The 23,428-nt window shown below is 44.6% G+C and overlaps 2 protein-coding genes across 8 annotated transcripts in view; one reads left to right on the top strand and one right to left on the bottom strand.

Moving 5' to 3' along the window:
• The window catches only part of WDHD1 (WD repeat and HMG-box DNA binding protein 1), a 43,033-nt gene extending 41,668 nt beyond the window's left edge, over positions 1–1,365 (bottom strand). Inside the window, exon 1 of one of the 5 annotated variants that reach the window (XM_053271854.1) lies at positions 1,293–1,365. The gene's annotated coding sequence lies outside the window, so the exon portion shown is untranslated. Of the gene's footprint in view, positions 1–506; positions 626–750; positions 921–1,292 lie in introns of those variants that run through there. The other 4 variants (XM_053271844.1, XM_053271836.1, XM_053271873.1 and 1 more) reach the window with 4 other exon arrangements.
• SOCS4 (suppressor of cytokine signaling 4) lies at positions 372–16,900 on the top strand. Of its 3 annotated transcripts, none has more exons than XM_053271905.1 (2): positions 372–411; positions 15,046–16,900. In XM_053271905.1, the coding sequence occupies exon 2, from the start codon at positions 15,150–15,152 to the stop codon at positions 16,452–16,454; it is 1,305 nt and encodes a 434-aa protein (XP_053127880.1). In that variant the 5' UTR covers positions 372–411; positions 15,046–15,149; the 3' UTR covers positions 16,455–16,900. The 3 variants fall into 3 exon arrangements, with proteins under 3 accessions (XP_053127880.1, XP_053127869.1, XP_053127861.1); XM_053271894.1 differs by lacking the exon at positions 372–411 and adding an exon at positions 1,456–1,688; XM_053271886.1 differs by lacking the exon at positions 372–411 and adding an exon at positions 1,838–2,095.
• Positions 16,901–23,428: the final 6,528 nt, after the last annotated feature.

Here is a 23,428-nt window from a genome sequence, read left to right as displayed (position 1 = left end):
TATAATTCTGCCATATTTCCTTTATTCAAATAGCACCTAAAATTACATTCAAAATCGTGTGCCATTTATACAGCATCACTGGAGCACAAGAATAAGAACACAGGCCCCTACCCTGAGGAACTTACAATCTTGATTTCGACAAGGGGAATAAAGGATACATAGAATCAAAACCGTCAAGTTGAAAAAGCAAACAGATTCAACAACACCATGGCAGACTATACCAATTGACAACGGCTAGGGGTGATCATCCCCGACACAGCAGGACAATTCACACACAGTGCCCAGGTGTCTTTTAAAGTGCAAACGTCTTAAAAAGCAAAAGCACAGATGCAACCAATCTGACTTCGCAGACACGGCCAACCACACGCGTCTACTCCTCCAGGAGGAGCCTGCGTTAGATGGGCAACCCAGGTTTGCTGCTGACGTGTGAAAGAATCCGAGTCGAGGGGCTCAACCCGTACCCGTGTCTACTTAGGCAGCAAAGAAAAGCGACGGCATGGCCTTGCCTGTTTACGGCTCCGCAACCTTTCTGCCGGCCGGAGGGGCGAGGACGGGGGTGCAGGAGCTCTGCATGGCATCCTCCCACCTTTCATTGATATGGTGGGGGGCGGTCAGGCTGGCTTCACCACACACCCCATTCCTCCCCCCTCCCTCCTGGGGGTCTCTGTATCCCCCACACTGAGGATGCGCCCCCCCATCCTGGCGGCCCCCCCTCAATCGCACACCGGGGTCCCAGGTGCCCCCACCCACCACGTGCGGCCCCCCTGCCCTGGGGCGGCCCACCCTCGCTGGCTGGCGGGCTGGCCTGGCTGCCTCCTCCGTCCTTGCCGGCTTCGAGGCTTCCCGCGCTCTCTGGGCCGGAGGCGGAGCCGGAGTGGCGCCCGCCGCGTCACAGGCCCGGGCGGGCCTCGCTGGGCCGCCGCCGCCTCCGCCTCCTGCTCCTCCCTCGCTCCGTCCCTCCTCCGTGGGCCGCCGGCGGCTGTGCCGGGTCCCGTCGGCGGCGGCAGCAGCAGGAGCAGCAGCAGGGGCCGCCGCCTGGACTGGAGGGAGGAGGACGAGGGGGCAGAGCCCCTGCGCGGCCGGGTGGCCGCCCGCCTGAGGAGGAGGAGGAGAGCCAGCCTCGCCTCCCTCCCTCCCTCCCCTCTCTTGCTCTCTTGGCTTCCTCCCCGCCCCCCAGCTCCCTCCGCCATTCCCTCCCCTCCGCCTGCCGCCTCCTCACCTCCCACCCTCGAACTCTCCCTCATAGAAACTTAATTGTCACACACACACAATTATAATATTTATATACCTACACTTTTCTCACACACACACTCCTTCCTTTGGCAACCTTCTCCCCCCCCCCCGCTCCCCCCGGCCTTCCTCTTCTGGGAGCTCCATATCGCCCTGGGGAAAAGCCCCCCGCCGCCTGTCCCCCCCCCCGCCGCCTCCTTCAGCCCCTCTTCTTCCTCCCCCCAGCCCCAATGTCCTCTCGTGACCCCCGCCTTTCCAGGCCGCCTTCATCCTCTCCTCCTCCTCCTCCTCCTCCGGCTCCCCTTCTGGCCTCTCGAGACTGCCCCAGAGAAGTCAGTGCCATAATTCAGCTGGAAGGAGGCGGAGGGGGGCGGCGGCGGCAGCAGCAGCACAAAAGCCTGTGCATGTTGGCACAGGAGCCAGCAGCGCCCTGGTGTGCAGGGGGGGCTTCCTCGCAGGTAGGTGGGTGCGCCCAGGATCGCAGCCTCCGCCTCCATCCCTGTGTCCACCTGGCCTGCCTCCACTTTTTCTTGCCTTAATCCCCTTTTCGTCCCCCCCCCCCCGCCTTTTCTCAGCCTTCACTCTCCACCGCCCCCCCCCATCACTTTTATTCCTAATCCTTCTCCTCTCCTATTATGACATCTTCCTCTCTCCTCCACTTCCCTTTCTCCTTTTTCCTTCCCCCACCCCTAATCTCTGGCTGCTGCCTCCGCCCAGCCCACTCCAGCCCATCTCCTCCTTCCCTCCCTCCCTCCCTCTCCTCAGCTGTGGAGTTAATCCAGTCTCCCTTTGTGTCTGGCGTGGAGTGGGATGAGGTCTTGCTGTGGTCCCCGCTCTCAGGTGTGCCCTCCGAGTGTCGCTTCTGGTAAGGAGGAGCAGGCTGTGTGCATGTGTGCATTTGCAGGGGAACAGCATCCTTTCATTATGACCGTCCTTGTACTGTGCAAGGGGTTTAACTTTGGTCATTTCACACTTTTCCAGCATGCATATGGGGGAGAGGAGGGCATATGGGATGGAGTCCCCCCCCCCGCCCTGCATGTTAGAGGTAAGCATCCATTATTTTTGTATGCCAAGCCCTGTGCAAGGAAGCAAATTCTGATCAAGTTTGCTTCGGTCTCTGCTTCTTAGCTTTTGGAATCGTTCCAGCAGCAGAACTTCTTAAAACAGTGAAAGGCAAAACTTTTCTTGAACATTGGAATATAGTGTTCTAGAATAAATCTCCATTCAGGAAACTTTTTCTTTCTTATAACAGAATCAAAAGATATTTCTTAAAACATGCACGGGTTGGGGAGCTGAATAAATATTTAGAATCCTTAACTACATTACTGTATTACTGATAGCTGCGAGTTCTTCTGAAGAGCAGCCATTAGCATTCATATTCTTTAAGGTTGGTACAACTTGCTAGGTGCACTTTCACTTTTGAATAAACTACCTTCTTTTCCTAATGGACTGCTTCTAGCAGGACTTAAGGGCACACATCTCCAGTCTGATGTGTTGAAAGATGCATGCACATGTCAGTTAAGAATGATTAAGATGCATGTCGGTTTCCACAGTGTACATTTGGAAATATTCCAGAAGCCATTTGTTCAACAGTGTATGTCTGTTGGGTTTTTTTTAAGAATAAATTAACTTTGAAGAAATCACAAGGACCAAGAATTTTTGTCCTCACCCTCTTCTCTATTAAAGCTATTTTTGTTGTTATTGAGTGTGGACTGAAATACATAAACTAGGTCTGGATAGCTGGCTGACGGTGTTTACAGAACATAAGAAAATGTGTTGTTTCTCATGCTGACTTGCCTGGTGGTTTTTTTTAACTGTGTCAAGATGTTTCAGGATACACTGCTATAGTCTTTTTAATAAACATGTTGGTACCTTATCTGTTTCAGAATACAACAGCTTTATTGCCCTGTTTTTTAGCTAGAATAATGTTTTTGACTTTTCAAGTTAGACTTAAGGTACTTCAACCAAATATCCTCTTTTATTTAAGGAAACATTTTTAACAGCATCAGCATTTTCATGTTATTATTTCAGTTGTATGCCTTTTTAGGGTACTGAAACTACTCTTCTCTTTTTTTCTATGGAACTTTGAGAAGTAGCTTTTGTAGAGCCTAATCATCATTGAATTGCAGTACAATAATAAGACTATAGGTATGTCTACAGTGAGGTGAACAAACAGAAAGATCTAGGTGCAATTGAAGGTTTATATTAGGCATAATGTGGAGAAAGAGGATAAAGAGCTCACACACACACACACACACACACACTGCTGAGCAATAAATTAAAGAGAGACAAAAAGGTCCTTCACACAAACACATCATTAATATATGGCACTTGCTACCACAAGATGCGGTGATGTCCACTGGTTTAGATATTTTTAAGGAGGTTTAGATACATTCATGGAGAATAGGTCTGCCAGTGGCTATTAGTCATAGTAGCCATAGGTCTGGTAAGGCCATATGTTGGTAAGGGGTAAACAACAGGGAGGGCTTTTGCCTCTCTGCCCTCTTTATGAGCTTCCTGCGAGCATCTGGTTGTCCACTGAGGGAAGCAGGATGCTTGACTAGATGGTCATTTGGTTTGATCCAGCTGGGTTCAGAATGGGCGTTCCCATCTCAGCCTGTTGTCTTTACATGTTTTATTATTATTTTTTCATGTATATGTATCCTTGTCTTGGTGTTGGTTCTTGAATTTCCAAATAGCAGTTGAGGTTGTGCTCATCTGCTTGCCATGTCTGCCTGTATCATGATCTCTGTTGCCTATGGTATTTCCAGATCAGATTCTTGTAGGTTTTCCAGTCTAGTACCAACAGTGGATTTCGGTTGCCATTAGGATATGGTGGGAAGAGGATTTTTCTGAATGCTTTATAGACTGCTGGGAAGTTCTCCAATGCATGCCCCAATGAAATGAACAGGAACTGTTCATTGAGTAATGCTCTTACTCAGCTCCTTTCATATGAATGAAACTAGCACAAGATAACTTTCCCGTGCATGGTACTCCATGTTAAATAGTGAGTCAAGGGATACCAGTTGGATTTTCTGCCTAAAGCAGCAAAACATCATAGACTGACCCACTTCAGCATCATGCACCTTTCTTATACCTACCTACTGGTTTCATCTATCTCAGGCCTGCACAACTTCGGCCTTCCAGATGTTTTGGGACTACAACTCCCATGATCCCCAGCCACCACATCCAATAGTCAGGGATAATGAGAATTGCAGTCCAACATCTGCAGGAGGGCTAAAGCTGTGCAGCCCTGATCTATCTCTGTATGAGACAGAGACTGACAATCATTTGCCAAAGATACCAGTGACAAAGCACCTATTTGCATAATGTGATTTTTCTCTGCAGCGGTTTCTATGGATGGCTGCATTTGCTAACAAGTTTTTGTTTGTTTGTATATCCTGTTCTCTCCAATGATGTTGGCATGTCTTCTCTGATGATCCATAGAACCCAGTTTCTTGCTTCTGAACCATTCACACAGCACATCTGCCCAAGTACCCAGTCACGTGAATAATCCAAAACAAATCCTTAAGTGGTCCCTTAGGTTCCTTTACAGAAGCAGTTGGTTCTGTACTCCCTAACACATTAACAGAGTGCCAAGTCTTCAGTCCCAAAAATGCATTACTTATGTAATGTATTTACCTAGTCTCCACTGCTGGGAGAGCTGATGGCTTCTTAGTTTTTCTCTATTGTGTAGTACCCTTGCAAGATACTTACTAGCTAGGTGCATTTAAATATTTGAATAATTGCAGCCACCATAAAGACTGCTAATGAATAGCGTGTAAGGTTTCAGTGAATACCTGCTTCAAAATGCAGCCAAACTTTGAAATGGTCTTTTATATCTATTATCCTTAAAGCTGGGATAGAGGGGAAGTTTGGCACAGGCATTCAAAATGTCTGACCTGAGAAAAGAGAAACATCTTTGTTTTTACTTGCAACCGGTTTTCAGTTTTAGTATACAGAATACCTTTAATAGAATTTCGAATTCTTTGTGTACTGAAGGATGCTGCAACAAGTTGTCTTTTGGTGCCCATTTGTGAGTTAATCTGAGAGAAAGCCCTCACCTGGACAGTGGAGGGAAGAGTCGCTGTCCAAGGCTGTTGCCCAGTGGTGAATGTTTGGATCCCTGAGGTCGGACGAATTCAGTCTGAGACAGCAAGTACTGTTTGTTTGCAGCCTTCATGTGTATTGGCAAGCAAGATCCATTCCTAGGGCTGTATTACCAGGGATGAACTTCATGCCATCAGAAACATGCAACTTCTGGGTTTGTTCGTTTATAGATAAATGTGTATACCACCTTTCCTACTTTATCTCCAGGTGGTTTACAAGGATAAAATAAATGCAATAAAATCACATTCAAACAACTAGCAATACAAACCATGAGAGAGAGAGAGAGACCACCACACCCACTAAGGAACAAATGTCTGAACAAGCAGCAGGGTCATTACTTGCTTCTTAAAAGCAGGAAGGTAAGGTTATCCACCAGGGAAGCATTCCAGAATGTGGAGGCAATAACAGAGAAGGTCCTGTCCCGTGTACATGACAACTGGGGTGCTTTATGAAAAGCATCTTTGGATGCTTTATGAAAGGTATTATAAAAATTGAAAAATATAAATACATAAATAAATAGAGTCTCTGTCAATGTTGGGATACAAAGGAGAGGCCCCTTTTCAGTTGTCAACAACTTTGGTGCCAGAAAGAAAATATCTCTGTTTAGACATGATACAAAGTGCAAAGATATATAAGCTAAGGGAGTAAATGTCGTAGCTTCTCCTATGGGTGAAAATCTGTCTGTCGCTTTAAGTGGGGTGGATGAGATGAGACCCAGGCTGATTGCACACAGTAACATTGTAGCCAGCAGAAGAGGCAACTCTGTGTTAAGGGACAATGGGTAATTCTGCCCTCAAACTCCTCCACAATGATTTTCATGCTCTGATGACTTCCCTTGTGGCAGAATCACATGGCCAAAAAGGCACCATATAATTTATTGTCTGTGTGTGGAGGCTCGTTGCATGAAATGCAAAGTGCTTTTTAAATGCCTTCGGTGTGCCCACTAACAAGTAAGTTGTACATGGGAGACGTGAGTATCCCTTCTGCTGGGGCCATCTGCTTGTGTTACATCTGCTCGGTTTTTTGTGCAAAATAAAGCCTACAAAGCAGATGCCCCTAACTTGGCTTAGCAAATGGCTCACTCCATTAACTCTGCCCTCTGGGTGAAAATATACTTAATATTATATGCTGCCTTTCATTTTTATCTGTATTGCTGGCAGTAGTGGACATAAAGCTATGACCATTTATTTAGTTAAAATATCCTCGGGTTATGAAGAGGTAGTTAAAGCCCAGTTTATGGAAGTGGGGGAAGTAGGGGGAGAATGAGAACAAGCAAAGGCACAGTATTAGGCAAGTCTCTGCAACTGGCATGAATCCAGTTTCTGAGTATTCCTCTGAGCTGGGAATTTTCTGTCATCAAGCTGTGTTTTTACTTTTAAGTTGTGGAGGTTACATTAGTAATCATGCAGTTTAGCTTACTGTATTTTGTGTTTTCATGAGATTTGACTCTGTAACATGGACTTGTTTTTGTTTTGTTGTATTATTAGACTCTCCTAGTCCTCAAAATGGAGCCACTAAACATGACTGTTAATAAATAGCCCCATTATTTTGCATATTCACTGACTGAGGAGGAGGAGAGCATGTCTGAGAAATCAGTATATGTACCCTCAGGGAATAGGGCAGAGAGCCTGGGTGTCTCTCCATAGCAATATTTTGGTGGGTAAATAGAGTGGTGATAATGAATTAATTAAATGGAGGAAAGAACTGAGAGCTTTGTTCTTTTATCATTTTGATCAATTTAATAAGAAAAGCGGGGCTGGGGAAAGAAGGCATGTGCAGTTTGGTATAAAAATCATTACTTTTTCTGAATATCTGATGCAAAGGCCTTCTGCTTAAATTTATTTTATGAGTAGATACCCCATCTTTTAAGTGCAGTGCTTTGTTTCATTTCTCTTATCTAACATAATTCCTTTTTTCCCTGGGAATAAATGTGATTTCTAGTTACAAGGAAGAAAATATGTGTTTTCTTCTATTTCTTCAAAGACTACAAAATAGGTAAGATAATGTCTTTTGATGTAGAACAACATTGTGAAGGGTAAGGATAAATTTAATTTTATTTATAATCTACCTGGTTCTAAACACTTGAGGTAGAAACAGGCTGTTTTTAAAATTTATTTATTTATCATATTTTTATACTGCCTGATATGTACATCTAAAAAAAATACTATTTTTTTTTGCCACCAGTGGCACTTTTATTAATAATATTTTACAGGTGAGGCATCAAATCTGTGTCTAGATCATTCACTAGTTTAGGGATTTAGAAGGACGTTTCTCCATTGATTGGGTTTTTAAAAAAACTTTTCAGAGGCTTTGACACAGAATTGTTTTTTAAAGGTCCCCTACCTTTCTAAATATAGCATTCAAGGTAGCTATATTTCATAAAAATATAGCATTCATAAAAATCACAAAATAAAATACTATAATAATCCTCAGATACAAGCAGTTTTAAGATGCTAACTTAACCCCTGCTAACTGGGCAAAGAGGCACCTTTTACAGTGTTGATTCTCTTTATTTAGCAGGGGGAGAGTAACTGGCCCTATCCACCCCCAGCACAGTACTTCCAGTGACTGTTGCTGGTGTGTGTCTTATGTTTCTTTTTAGAATGTGAGCCCTTTGGGGACAGGGAGCCATCTTATTTGTTTGTTATTTCTCTTTGTAAACTGCCCTGAGCCATTTTTGGAAGGGTGGTATAGAAATCGAATTAATAATAATAATAATAATAATAAGAAGAAGAAGAAGAAGAAGGAAAGATCAAAACACTAAATGCACAGCCTCAAATAGCTAACCAAAGAACAATATTAAAAGCAGCAATAAAAACCATTCACCAGCTTCAGAACAGCAGTTGTCATCACCACCAAAGATTCGGGAAAACAGGACAGACTCTGCCTGCTGCCTAAAAGATAACAGACTGCATCAGGCAAGCATCCCTTAGGATGGAATTCCATAAGCAGAGCTCTGTGGTGATGCCCTATCACTTAACTTCAGAAGACAGGGGCACCCAGGGATGAGCCCCCAATCTTAGCTGTGAGGCAGATTCATATGGGAGGGGGCAGTCCGTTAGGTAGTGTGAACCAATTCAGCTTATATGCGAGTGGAGAATTGTCAAGGAAGTCCAACACAGATGCGTTGGACTTCAGAAGAGGACACTTCTCAAAAATGAGGGGATTGATAAGAAAGATGTTGAAAGGGAAAGTCAGGAGGGTCAAATCACTCCAGAAAGCATGGAAATTGTTTAAAACCACAATACTAAAAAGCACAATTGGAATGTGTATACCAAGAAGGAGGAAAGGTACCACTAAGTTCAGGAGGATGCCAGTGTGGCTAACAAGTAGAGTCAGGGAAGCTATAAAAGGGAAGAAGACTTCCTTCAGAAAATGGAAGTCCTGCCCAAATGAAGAGAACAGGAAGGAACATAAAATCTGGCAAAAGAAATGCAAAGAGACAATAAGGGATGCAAAAAGAGAGTTTGAGGAGCATATAGCTAGAAGTGTCAAGGGGAATAACAAAAACCTCTTTAAATATATCAGAAGTAGAAAACCTGCCAGGGAGGCAGTTGGAACCTTAGATGATGAGGGTGTGAAAGGGATTATTAAGGAAGATAAGGAGACGGCAGAGAAGCTGAATGAGTTCTTTGCATCTGTCTTCACGGCGGAGGATACTGCCCATATACCCTCTCCAGAATGTAGTTTTTCACGTTTAGCGGCTAAGGAACTGGATGAATTTGAGGTGACAAGGGAAGATGTTCTAAACTGTCTTGAAAAGCTAAAAATTAACAAATTGCCAGGGTCAGATGGCATCCACCAAGAGTTCTGAAAGAACTCAAATGTGAAATTGCTGATCTCCTAACAAAAATATATAACTTGTCCCTACAATCAGGCTCTGTACCAGAGGACTGGAAAGTAGCCAGTGTGACTCCAATTTTCAAGAAGGGATCCAGTGGGGATCCGGGAAATTACAGGCTGGTCAGCTTAACTTCAGTGCGGGGTAAATTGATGGAAAGCATACTTAAGGACAAAATTGTTAAGCATATAGAAGAACAGGCCTTGTTGAAGGAGAACCAGCATGGCTTCTGCAAGGGATAGTCTTGCCTCACTAACCTTTTGGAGTTCTTTGAGAGTGTCAGCACAGGCATGTGGATAAAGGTGATCTGGTTGACATAGTATACTTGGAATTCCAAAAAGCTTTTGATAACAAGATCCCCACCAAAGGCTCTTGAGTAAACTTAGCAGTCATGGGATAAGGAGACAGGTTCATGTGTGGATCGATAACTGGTTGAAGGACAGGAAAAAGAGAGTAGGAATAATACATGGACAGTTTTCACAATGGAGGTAGGTAGGAAGTGGGGTTCCCCAGGGATCGATACTGGGACCGGTGCTCTTTAACTTGTTCATGAATGATCTAGAAGTTGGAGTGGCCAGCAAAGTGGCCAGATTTGCAGATGACACTCAACTATTTAGGGTAGAGAAATCCACAATGGATTGTGAGGAGCTCCAAAAAGATATCTCCAAACTTGGGGAGTGGGTGACAAAATAGAAAATGCGGTTCAATGTAAGCAAGTGTCAAGTGATGCACATTGGGGCAAAAAACACCACCCTCGCATATACACTGACAGGATCTGAGCTGTCAGTGACTGACCAGGAGAAAGATCTTGGGGTCGTGGTGGACAGCTCATTGAAAGTGTCATCTCAGTGTGAGGCAGCTGTGAAAAAAGCTAATTCCATTCTAGGAATCATTAGGAGGGAAATTGAAAATAAAAATGCTAATATTATAATGCCCTTATACAAATCTATGGTGTGGCCACATCTGGAGTACTGCATACAGCTTTGGCCATCGTATCTTAAGAAGGATATTGTAGAACTGGAAAAGGTGTAGAAGAGGGCAACCAAGATGATCAGGGGCCTGGAGCACCTTCCTTATGAGGCCAGCTACAGCATCTGGGGCTCTTTACCTTGGAAAAGAGGCGACTAAGGGGAGACATGAATGAAGTGTATAAAATTATGCATGGGGTGGAGAGGGTGGACAGAGAGAAATTTTTCTCCCTCTCTCACAACACTAGAACCAGGGGTCACCCCATGATACTGAAGGTTGGGAAATTTAGGACCAACAAGTAGAAGTACTTTTGCACACAGCACATAATTAATCTGGGAAATTCCTTGCCATGGGATGTGGTGATGGCCACCAGCTTGGATGGCTTTAAAAGGGATTTAGACAGATTCATGGTGGACAGGTCTATCAATGGCTACTAGTCTGGTGGCTGTGGGCCATCTCCAGCCTCAGAGGCATGATGCCTCTCAATACCAGTTGCAGGGGAGCAATAGCAGGAGAGAGTGCATGCACATACCTCTTGCCTGTGGGCTCCCCAGCAGCATCTGTTGGGCCACTGTGTGAAACAGGATGCTGGACTAGATAGGCCTTTTGCCTGATCCAGCAGGGCTGTTCTTATGTAGACACACTGGTCCCAAACCATTCAAGGATTTATATATAAGAACCAGTGCTTTGAATTGTGCTCAGATCTGTTCTGATAACATGTAAGTTAACTGTGCCTTAACAGCCTAGCTGTCATCTTCTAAATCAGACGAAGTTCCAAATACTTCTCAAGGGCGCCTCTACATGCAACTCTGATATAGTCTAGGCCCCCTGTGGCTTTGTACTGGTTTAACTCATTCTCAGGTGGCCATGGTGGGAAGTTTACTCCTTGGATCTTTGGGAGTTCTGTGGAGTACCATTCTATCCCTCTTGCTGTTTAATATCTGCACGGTGGATGAGATTGTCTGGAAATTTGCTATGCAGGGTTAAGAGAATGCAGATGATGCTCAGCTCTGTTTTCATTGAGAACTGAACCGAAAGCAGCAGCTTCAGTGCTTGTAGGCCGTGGTTGGGTGGATATGCAAGATGAAAGTGATGCTGGCTAGTAATCTTTGTCCCCCAGGGTCAATTACAATTTGATTATGAATGGTGTTTCTCCTTTGTTGGTGAAATAAGTTCCTGGCTTTGTTGTGCTTCTGGAACTGGGTCTGCTGCTGAGAGCACAGATGGCCGCAGTGGCCAGGAGCAGATTCTACCCATTCATCCTATATTTTTTTGTTTGTTTGCAGGCTTACTATATAGACAGGATTTGGCAACCATCATTTGTTCTTCAGGGTCTTCCAGGTTCGACTTTGTAATATACCCTAAAGGGACTGTCTTCAAACACTGGCTGAGATCCTGGCTTAACAAAGCAGGCGTACTCCAGAGATGCGCCAGGAGCTCGCACACAATTCCCCCAGTCACCTTGCATGCCTGCTGCTGCACCAGGGCCCTTAGAGTCTGGAGGGCTGTGTGGGATCAAAAATGCATCACTCATTGACATGTTTCCGATCTTGCAGAACCCTTCCGGGGAGCTCTCTGGCCTGAGTAGTGTGGGGGCCCTAAAGTGCACCCACTTTGTTAGGGTGTCAGCCAGTACTTGGACGTTTTCACCTGAATCAGAGTAGGCAGTTGGCCTGCCTGCTAGTGGGGCCTAGTCACCATCATTGTGTGATGCTACTCCTGGCCCCTTCTTTGGTGCCAGGTGCAATTGAGAGTGTTGGTGTTGGCCTTTAAAGCCCTGGATCCAGCCTACAGAGTCTTCATATCGCTTGAGATCCAGTCTACTTCCCCCAAAACAAGAGAAAGGTCTCTTTCACTATAGCCCCTGGCTAAGTCTGGCCTTTAAAAAGGCCTCTTTTATACCTTCTGCCTGATAATTGACTTGCTCTCTCATTTGTAGGGAATATCTTGCCTTTATACTGTGTTTTACTTCTGTGCATGCCACATTCAGTCAAGCCTGGCCTTAAAGTTGATTTATAAATATTTTAATAGTAATATTAAAAACATCTAGTTTCAGATATTCATATACAACAATACCAAGCATATGCTAAATCTTAGAGAAGGCTTAATTTTTGTACTGCTCTCTCTCTCTCTCTCTCTCTCTCTCTCTCTGCAATAGGTAAAGAGCATTTCCATCTATCATGGTCTCTAAAAACTGCTTTCAGTAAAGGAACGGGATTTTATATAATCCTCTTCAATATGTAAAGCCCTAGATAGTTCAAGTGCCTCGAGGGCGTCAATTTTTTTTAAACTCCATTTCGAAAAGCAAGTGACAGCAGTGCCAAGAGATTCCTAGTCTGTGACTTATGTATTTTTAATTAATTTCCGTCTTGAGAGTGACCTGAAAGTGTCAGTATAGAATAGCATCTCTTAACATCACGCTTATGTGAACTAATATTGAACAAGGGTAACATGAATCTTTGAGTGTGTTACACTTCTTGACCTACTTTGTATCTCTTCTGGGGTTTTTGCTCTTGAATAGCTTACTGGCAAGAGCATAGTTTCTGTTCAAGGAACAAGCAAAGCAAAAATCACATATAGCAAAACAGTACCTTTATTGGGTATCATGTGGTGAATAGGCTTTCAAGTTACACAGCATTACACCTCAGGTTGAATTTCTAACACACACACACACACACACACACACACACCCCCCAAAAAAAGACAAAGAGAAGAGAAGATGTTCCTGGGAAAGGACATGGCATTAAGCCCTGTCTGGAATTTCTTTGTCTTAAGATGATGATTGAGAAAACCCTTGCAGACTAATTAAGCTAAACTTGTGCCTTATGTAATTCAGAGCACCACTTGCCCATGAATCCATTTGTGTGGAGGTGCTAAAAGGCTCCACCACCATTTATTTTTAAAGTTACATCTTTTAATATGTGAGAAGTGGACACCTATGAGTGTGCCAGTACACCACTTATAAAAATGAAAATATTCACAGTCTCCTAGGAAGAAGGATCTCTCATGAGTGCCCTGTCTATATTTTTTATTTTATTCGTTTTACATTTTATATCCCTCCAAGGAGCTCAGAGCAGTGTACTACATACTTAGGTTCCTCCTCACAACAACCCTGTGAAGTAGGTTAGGCTGAGAGAGAAGTGACTGCCCCAGAGTCACTCAGCAAGTATCATGGCTGAATGGGGATTTGAACTCCGGTCTTCCTGGTTCTAGTCCAGCACTCTAACCACTATACCACACTGGCTCCATGAGGCAGTTTGCCCTGGGGTGGCTTTGGGGATAGTCCCCTCACCTCACCACTAGTACAGTATGTGGCACAGGAACTTAGAAAGCTGCCATGTACTAAGTCAGACCGTTGGTCTGTCTAACTCAGTATTGTCTTCACAGACTGGCAGTGGCTTCTCAGTATTGTCTTCACAGACTGGCAGTGGCTTCTCCAAGCTTGCAGGCTGGAATCTCTTTCAGCCCTATCTTGGAGAAGCCAGGGAGGGAACTTGGAACCTTCTGCTCTTCCCAGAGTGGCTCCATCTTCCAGTGCTCACACTTCTAGTCTCCCATTCATATGCAACCAGGGCAGACCCTACTTAGCTAAGGGGACAAGTCGTGCTTGCTACCACAAGACCAGCTCTCCTCTCCTGACAGAACACAAAAGGGTATTCCCCTTTTCCAAGACCTCACACTTGAACTGTCATTCTTCAATGAAGGCCACTGATATGTTCAGTGTTGACTAAGATCTTCAGCTTGTTTTAGTATGTCAGGCATTTCAGCACAAAAAGTCTCTTATTGGATTCTGTGAACTTTCTGTATAAGCTAGGGCATTTGAAAAATGCTGCTAAAACCAATGGTGGTATGTTGGCACAAATGATTGTAGAATCATTGCCTACATGGTATAGAAATTCATTCATGATTTCTTTTGCTAGTATGTGTATTGACTTAGTGGAACTATACAAGTGTGAGTGATCATTGAGACAAGCATCTAATGGAAACTTTGAGAGGATGGTTGTGAGTAAAATTGTATGGGTGGAAACAGTAGGTGCTAGCCCAAGCTCCTTTGAGGAAGAGCAGGACAAAATACAATGGCCTTCTCCTTCCCATTGCTAGCCAGTCTCCTTGAGGATAAAGTCATTCATTTATTTTTGTTTTAGATAGTTGAGTAATTTTAATTATGTTGTAGTTCAGTCTTGCTCATCGCTCAGTAGGGCTGTTCTTAGGGCAAGCAGGGTGACCACATAACCAGTTCAATCACAAACTGGTCCACTGTGAACTGAGCCAGTTTAAGCAGTGGTTCACTCTGGATCATCAATCCAACCAGCCCAGCTGGTGAATTTGACTGAACCAGTTCAGGGACCTGCAGTTTGTTCCAAATTCGGACCAAACCTTGGCAAACAGTCTGTGCACACCCCTGCCATCAGGGGCCCTGCACACTTCTTGCCACCATTAAAATTAGCTGGAAGGAAGCCTGCACTGGCTGATTTGCCCCAGACCCCACATCCTACTGGGGCCTTCTAAGGATGGCCTTGCCCTTTGTTGTATTTTCTTTCCCAACAGGGCTTTCACTGCACTGCCAGATATAGAGCATCATTGCCTAGCCATCTGCTCCAACATGCTCTTCTGCATCTCCCCTAGGAAGATCCAGCAGCTTGATCTTTCCCGATCCCTTTGCATATGTCTGCTCCTGCTTTTCCTAAAAGTAGCTGGAGGCCTGGGGAAGAACAATGTGGAACATCTAGAGAGGTGTGGAAGGGCTGCTAGCAGCTAGGCATTGCTGCCGCATGCCTGGTGGTTGCCCAAAGAGGGCTGAGCTATATAATACATGTGGGACAGTTAGGGCTGTATACTTGGTCTCTACATGTGGCTATCATAAGTTGAGTGCTATCCTTTTTCTGTTTTAATAGATGCATCCAAAAAGTGCCTGACAGAAGCTTTCTGTGGTAAAAGCTGAGACTGAAGGACTTGGCATCAGTAGCCCTGGGACTTTGTGAAGCCAATCACTTCAAAAATGGCAGATAATAAAGAAAGGAATACTAAAAATACAGACGTAAGACCTAAAACCAGCCGGAGTAGAAGCGCAGACAGAAAGGATGGCTATGTCTGGAGTGGAAAGAAGCTTTCCTGGTCCAAAAGGAGTGAGAACAGTTCTGATGCTGAAATGGCCAACACCTCAGGAAAATCTACATTTGGTTTAAGGAACCAGGAGAGGAAGCACAGCTGTTCATCAACTGAGCTGGACTTAGAACGTTCATGCGGTCACAGGTTGTTAGGCCGATCTCTTAAGCAGAAACTGCAGGATGCTATGGGACAGTGTTTCCCTATCAAGAATTGTAGCAGTCGGCATTCTTCAGTGCTTCCATCAAAGAGAAAAATACATATCAGCGAACTTATGCTGGACAAGTGTCCTTTTCCACCCCGATCCGAGCTGGCATTTCGGTGGCATTTAATCAAACGGCACACAGCCCCTGTAAAGCAAAAATCCGAAAGTTGGCTAAGCATGGCGTCCTCACAAGGCGAAGGAGAGGAACTGCAGGAAGTTGAGAGTGCCAATGGAGGAGGCTCCACTGTTTTGCAGGCATGCGACCTTGCTGATAATGCTGCTTGTCGGTGTGATCCTCGGAGTGACTCTGCTGCAAATAAGCAAGTAAATAGTAGCCAAGAGGAAAGTGACATGGACTCTGATGATGAAGTGGTGACACTTTGTACTAGTTCCAGGAAGAGAAACAAGCCACGGTGGGAAACGGACGATGAGCTGCTACAACTGGAAACTCCTCCTAAATATCACACCCAGATTGATTATGTGCATTGTCTTGTCCCTGACCTCCTTCAGATCAATAATAATCCATGCTATTGGGGAGTGATGGATAAATATGCCGCAGAAGCACTTCTAGATGGAAAGCCAGAAGGGACATTTTTGCTACGAGACTCCGCCCAGGAAGATTACTTGTTCTCTGTTAGTTTTAGACGTTACAGCCGTTCCCTTCATGCCAGGATTGAGCAGTGGAATCACAACTTCAGCTTTGATGCTCATGACCCCTGTGTCTTCCATTCTCCTGACATTACTGGTCTCTTAGAACATTACAAAGATCCGAGCTCTTGTATGTTTTTTGAGCCACTCCTCTCTACTCCCTTAAATAGGACTTTCCCGTTTTCTCTTCAACATATATGCAGGACTGTTATTTGTAACTGTACAACTTATGATGGTATAGACGCCCTCCCAATTCCTCCATCTGTGAAGTTATACCTGAAAGAATATCATTATAAGTCAAAAGTTAGAGTCCTCAGGATTGACATACCAGAACAACAAAGCTAGAATACATTTTGAGAATTTTCTGTTAATTGGACTCTGGAAGGAAAGTCTGTCTTTTCTCTTTAATAGCCCCCCGCCCCAGTTATTTATACTCCAAACTGAACTCTGTCTGAGCCTTATGGTCCGAAATAGATTTATATTCCCTTGCCCTAACAGGCAGATTTTTTTAGTGAAGACACAATCTGTGGTTTTATTGGTAATAATATTCTATAGGGTTTTATGGACTCTCAAGTAGGGTTTTTTAGTTTTCACTCAAGGCTAATCTTTTAGATTTTAAGCTAAGTCAAAATGGAATTTGACTTGTCTTTTACATACTGTGATTTATATAAGGTACAGGCATGTTTGTAACACTGTATGCAACGGCTACTCAGCAGTGACGAATTTGTATTTTATACCTTTCTTTGAAAGTGAGAACTTTGTTCGAGCTATAAAAAGTAAAATTAACAAGCTATTTTTGGTGCTGCTGCTATATGGGGTTTTTAATAGCTTTTCATTTTATTATGACCAAGGTTGCCTGCCTTTTGAGAGTATGTGCAACAACCGTCCGGTATTTAGTACAACTCTTATTTGGTTTTCTGATCATTTTGGCTTTTTATTTAAAAATTATGTATGTATGCCTAGTTTGGGTAAACTACTGAGAATCCTAAGATGAGCATTCATCATATTAAAGGACATCACACTGAAGCTAGTACCTGCTTTACAAGAAACTCAGTCCTGGTGGAGCAGTAGGCAGGACAGGTCTTCAAATGGGGTGCAGATTTCGCCAGCAGTTAGCCACACGTTAGGAGATAATAGTCAAGATGACAGCAGCCCTACATCAATGGTAGGAACTCACTGGGGCTGCTGTGCAACCTGAAAGGCAGACCCAACAGTGAGATTCTGCATCACGCTACTCCGTCAGGGCTGGCTTTCAAGTTGTGCAGCACCCTCAGCGGCTCCCTAAGGTTATCATAGGATGGCCCATCACGTCGGCCATAGTTTACAATCAGCTGATGAAGACATATGTTAAGTTCCCAAAATTCATCCATTCTTGCTCTACTCCAGCCACCTGTTTCTGCTGTCTTTCCTGCTAAATAAAGCAACCTCTCTCTCTCTCTCTCTCTCTCTCTCTCACACACACACACACACACACACACACACACACACACACACACACACACACAGAGCCCAGCCCCTCTCATCTACATAATCATTTATTTCACTTCTTCATCCACTCCCAACACCTTCCAGGTCCATCCCTTGCCCATCTCTTGTGGAGTTATCATTGCAATAAGCTTTCTCCCCCCCCCCCACACACACACAGTCTCAGAGGCATCCACAGTGCTTTATGGAGTCCAGATCCTCCATGCCCATGATTTGCGTATGCAGCCAAGTATTTCATTGCGGACAATGTGGTTATCTCATGGACCTAAGGCATGTCTTGCAGGAAAAACACCATTCTCTTTTGGGCACAAGTTTCTTGAGCAAAAAGCATAAGCTGAACTATATATGCGCTCAGTGTTGTCCTTGAGATGGAGGACAAAGTTCCCTCAGGACTAAAAACTAGATTATCAGGCTTTTTCCTCACTTGCTATTTTTAAAGTTGTTTTAGAGCTCCAGAAGTCTCCCCAGATAGGCTGCAGACCTTTGGCCTTGTGCTGTATTTGTCATTTGCTGCACTGCCTACATGGAATTGTGTGAATAGATCTTGGTTTGGTGTTGATACACACTCCTTATCGCTGCTTCCCTATAAATCACTTTCTTCTTCCTCAATCATGTTTTATTAATAACTGTTTATTAGCTATTGTTTTGTTTTAACTCTAGCATCAGGAACACTCTGTGGGTTTCCCCCCTTTTAATCTCAAAAAAACAGAGTGGGGGTGCAATTAGGATCAGGGCTGTGGTGCCGGGGGAAAGAGTCTCACCCTTTGCCCTGTACTATGGTCCTTATCCCACCCCCATAAGGCTATTGGTTGCAGAAGGGCAAACGTACAGGCACCATTTTTGTGCCCATGCATTTCCCTTCTGTGGCAAGCCGCACCTTTGTGAAGTATTTAAGCTATGACTCTGATGAAGTCCAAAGAGTTGGATGCCTGCCTCTCCCCCTCATGCCACAACTCCAGTCTAAACTCTCCCTACAACTTTAGACATTGGCGGGGGAACCCTGCATGCAATTCCCCTGCCTCCATCACACTATCTTGTTTGGCCCTTCATGGCATCACATCTGTACTAGTTTGGAAGAGAGGGTGGCTGCTGCTGCTGCTTATTTCAATTTATTAGTATATACAGGGTGAAAGCAACCTACAGGGTGACTTCCTACTGTAGCAAGAAGACTCTCCTGCCCCTTCCATTATATTTGTATGGTGATCACAGAATTTACTCTCATTTCACATTACAACCCTCCCATGGCCTTTTCCACAGGCCAGAGCCTGCTTACTCAGAAGCAAGTCCCATTTGGTTCACTGGGACTTACTCACTTGAAAGTGTGTTTAGGATTACAGCATTGGCTCAGAAAGAGGACAGGGGAATTAGAAGAGGAAAGAAGGAGACTTTTGTGCATCAAGCAGCTGGCCGAGATCACAAAGCTGAACTGGGAACACGGAACTAGTAGGACCACCCCTCTGTCCCCAGGAGGACGAGCTTGAGTGGGGATGAAGAGGAAGGCCAAATCCATCCTAACCCCAAGGGTATGTCAATCTCATCACCGGAGAGGAGAGCTGGTCTTGTGGTAGCAAGCATGACTTGTCCCTATAGCTAAGCAGGGTCTGCCCTGGTTGCACATGAATGGGAGACTTGATGTGTGAGCACTGGAAGATCTCCCCTCAGGGGATGAAGCCGCTCTGGGAAGAGTTTAAGGTTTCAAGTTCCCTCCCTGGCTTCTCCAAGATAGGACAAGATTTTTTTTAATAGGACAAGATTTTTTTTATTGAACCAACAAACTACCAAAGCATACAGTACGTTGCCAAAGCACAATTATATACAAAGTGGTTGTTTGTACATGATATATCTACAATGATTTACACACAAGGATTTGGAAACACACAAGTTATGAAGTATATGCAGGTAGTACTGTAACTCGGGGGTGTGGGATTACAAGGCACATTAGGTAATCGGGGGGGGGGTTATGTCCGATGTCCATTTCCACAATTTGTCCCATTGCTGTTTAGAAGAGATACTCTTGTCTTTCTGCACATAACCATACAAACTTTTCCAGAAGAGATTTACTGTCTCATCTGCATGAACCTCTTGGTCGCGTCTTCCCTCCCTATTCCTATGCACGAGCATTGCATAAATGACATACAAGTTTACTAACCTGATTACGAGAAGGGGAACGTTCCAATTCCCTAGAGAGATTCCTGCCTGCAACCTTGGAGAAGCTGCTGCCAGTCTGTGAAGACAATACTGAGCTAGATAGACCCATGGTCTGACTCAGTATATGGCAGTTTCCTATGTTCCTATCACAGGATAATTGCTGACACAGACACTTGTGGTTTGGGTGCAGTGAATCTGGTCAGGTTTTAGCCAAATTCAGGAGGCAAGAGGCTCCCTGCTCTTCCCTTCTGAAACAATCATTCTCTTCCTTGACTTGCAGTACCCTGCCTCCTGAGCTTGCTAGCTAGGCAAAGTCGTGGGTGAATGAGGAAGAAGCTTTATCAGGGTTTCTCCCTTCCCAGTTCAGGAAATGACTAATTAAAGGACCAACAGCTGGAAGAAACAAGAGCTGCTCTAAGCTGCACCAAACAAAGAGACTTCTCTACTGACATCAGCCTTTTAATTAGGTGTTTCCTGCGGTAGTTGCCTCCTGGCCACCAGTTATTTAAAGCCCATCTTATTTTCTTACATGCGTGTGATTTAATTTTGGTTAGTGTTGTCTTATTTTAGTGGGGGGAAGGGTTAGTGCACAAATGAATTGGGTTTCTTTTTAAAAAGCAACATTCCAGCAATGGGGGGGGGGTGCAGCAGGAAATGCAAATCTAGGAATGAAGAGAGGGGAGCCCAGCCCTCCTTGGTGCTCTGTCACCCCACTGCCTCACAGACTTTGACTCCCCACTAAATGCATAAATAGCACTTTGCAAGTGCAAACTATACAAATTGGCACTGCCGTGCTTTCCAGAGGCAGAAAATCACAAACCAACTCTTTCTTCCTTTTTAAAAAAGGGTGGGTAGACAACGCTAGACTGCAACTAGCAGTCGAGAGGAAAGGAGAGGAGAGCTGGTCTTGTGGTAGCAAGCAGGACTTGTCCCCGTAGCTAAGCAGGGTCTGCCCTGGTTGCATCTGCATGGGAGACTTGATGTGTGAGCACTGTGAGATATTCCCCTCAGGGAATGAAGCCACTCTGGGAAGAGCAGAAGGTTTCAAGTGGTGTAGTGCTTAGAGTGCTGGACTAGGACCGGGGAAACCCGGGTTCAAATCCCCATTTAGCCATGATTCTGGGTGACTCTGGGCCAGTCACTTCTCTCTCAGCCTAACCTACTTCACAGGGTTGTTGTGAGGAGAAACTCAAGTATGTGGTACACCGCTCTGGGCTCCTTGGAGGAAGAGTGGGATATAAATGTAAAAATAAAAAAATAAAATAAAATAAAAGTTCCCTCCCTGGCTTCTCCAAGATAGGGCTGAGAGAGATTCCCGCCTGCAACCTTGGAGAAGCCGCTGCCAGTCTGTGAAGACGATACTGAGCTAGATAGACCAATGGTCTGATTCAGTATATGGCAGTTTCCTATGTTCCTAACAGTTTAGCAGTGATGTGTGGATTCTGACTGTGTGAAAGGACATCCATTGCAGAGAAATGGGCTAACATGGAAGCAACTTTTGTTTTCAACAGCAAGGGAAAACATGACGGTCTGGCTAAAAGCAAAAGGTCAAGGGATGATCTTCCAACCTTCTACAACGTTTATGTGTCTTTCATGCCGCATTCCTTCCTGTGGCATCTGTTTCCACAACAGCAACTGACACCAGCAGTTTCTCAGTCACGCTTCACCATCTCAACAGACAAAACAGCTCATCAGATTGGCAATTGCCTTCGTAAAAATAGTGACGACTCCCCAGCCCTTCCTCCTCCAGCAGCCATGGCTACAACTCTGCTCAGCTGAAGCCTAGTGAGCAATAGTTAAGCCCTTCCAGGGACTGAGATTTCTCAATGGAGATTTTTCAGGGAAAGAAATTGCTCAGAGGAGCCGCCCCAGAACTGGACCAGAAGGAAGAGAGAGTTGCTTTTCAGAACAGGCAACCCATGAGCCCTCTTCATGTCTGAAGAGGGAGACCGTTTGAAACACGACAGGTACTCTTTCTGCTGTGTGGATGCTCCCGCCTGGTCCACTTGGGCAGCAGAGTCCTGCTCAATCAGACAAGAGGCATCCCGCTTCCTGCAATGACCACCTAAGTGCCTCTGGGAAACCCAGAAGCAGGACATGTAGGAAATCGCCTTCCACTCCTGCTCCTCTGCAACTGATATTCAGAGGTCTGTCTGTACGCTGAAGGCAGCCTATGGCCATCAGCAGCCATTTATAGACTTGTCCTCCCATGAATTTGTCTAATCTTTTAAAGCCAGCTAGGCTATTCCTAGGAGGCTGTGTGTTTGTTATATACATATACACCCCACTTTCCAGGCAAGATTGGCTCCCCAAACAGCTTGCAATTAAACGTGCAAAAGGCACACAAAAGGTTCCATCATAATGGGGGTACACGAGATACGCATGGGCCTGGCAGTTTGTTTGTTTGTTTGATCAAATTTGTACACCGCCCCAAACTTTCGTCTCTGGCTGGTTGACAATAGCATAAAACAAGTTCAAAACATATACAAAAACTTTTAACAATTTAACAATTTAAAAATAAACCAGAGATTAAAACCTAAAAAAATTAAAAAGCTGAGAAAGCTTGAGTGAAAAGATGGGTTTCCAGGTGTCTTTTAAAAACTGCCAGAGATGGGGAGGATCGTATCTCAGCAGGGAGCGCATTCCGCAATCTCGGGGCAGCGACCGAGATGGCCCGTCTCTGTGTAGCCACCAAATGAGTTGGTCCTCGGTTCCAGGTTTCAAGCTCTTCCCTCCAGAAGGAGGCAGTGGAAGGAGTTGCAGATGGATGCCGAGGGTCAAGAGGCTGATGGTCAAGATGCCCTCAGCCCACCAAAACAGCCCCCAGCCCTGCATTGATTTTCAGGTGGTGACCACACAGACCTCATTTGAAGCACCAGGTAGCTGCAAAATCAAGAAGCTCCTGCTGTCTGTCCTCACTTTGTTCTTAAATACCATGGCATACTTGGCAACAGAATTTAGATATTTTACACTATTTTACACATAAACTATTATTGTACGGGGAGGAAAGGAATAATCACGTCCAGAAGGAAATGGTATGATGAAGAAATAGTAAAGTTGCTGAAACTGGAGCACAGTGATGATTATATATTTGTGGGGTTGTCTCACAAACGTGTAAAATCATTCAACTCGAACTTGCATATTATTTCTTTATGTCTTTGTTTAGTCAGTCAGTCAGTCAAGTTTATTTATGGTCAAAGACCAGAATTCTTTATTTATTTATATTCAATTTATATACCACCCTTCCTAAAGTGGCTCAGGGTGGTTTTACATTAAAATCAAAAACTCATAATAGAACAATAATAATAAAAAACCTTTAAACCAGATTGTTAAAATGAGATATCATTAAAAGCCAGGCTAAAAGGATGGGTCTTTAAGGCTCTCTTGAAGGAAGATAATCCTCTTATATCCACAGCGAGCACTTTTAATGACTCAAGGGCAACAACTGAGAAGCCCCAATCCTAGGTCGCCACCAGATGAACTGGTGGCACCCAAAGACGGACCCCTCCTGATGATCTTAATGAGCAGTGGGGATCTTGCAGATAAGGGTGCTCTCTCGGGTAACCTGGACCCAAGCCATTCTGGGCCTTAAAGGTAATAACCAGCACTTTGTAATTTGGCCAGAAACATATCGGCAGCCAGTGCAGCTGTTTAAGAACAGGCATAATAATGTGGTGTCTCCGCAA

Source organism: Hemicordylus capensis, chromosome 1 (genome assembly GCF_027244095.1).
Source record: "Hemicordylus capensis ecotype Gifberg chromosome 1, rHemCap1.1.pri, whole genome shotgun sequence".
NCBI lineage: Eukaryota > Metazoa > Chordata > Lepidosauria > Squamata > Cordylidae > Hemicordylus > Hemicordylus capensis.
Note: the sequence above shows the minus strand (reverse complement) of the source record. Positions and strands in the feature narration are given on the sequence as shown.

Bases quoted from the DNA above. Each gene is read 5' to 3' on its own strand.
- SOCS4 (XM_053271905.1), top strand. From the start codon at position 15,150: ATGGCAGATAATAAAGAAAGGAATACTAAAAATACAGACGTAAGACCT.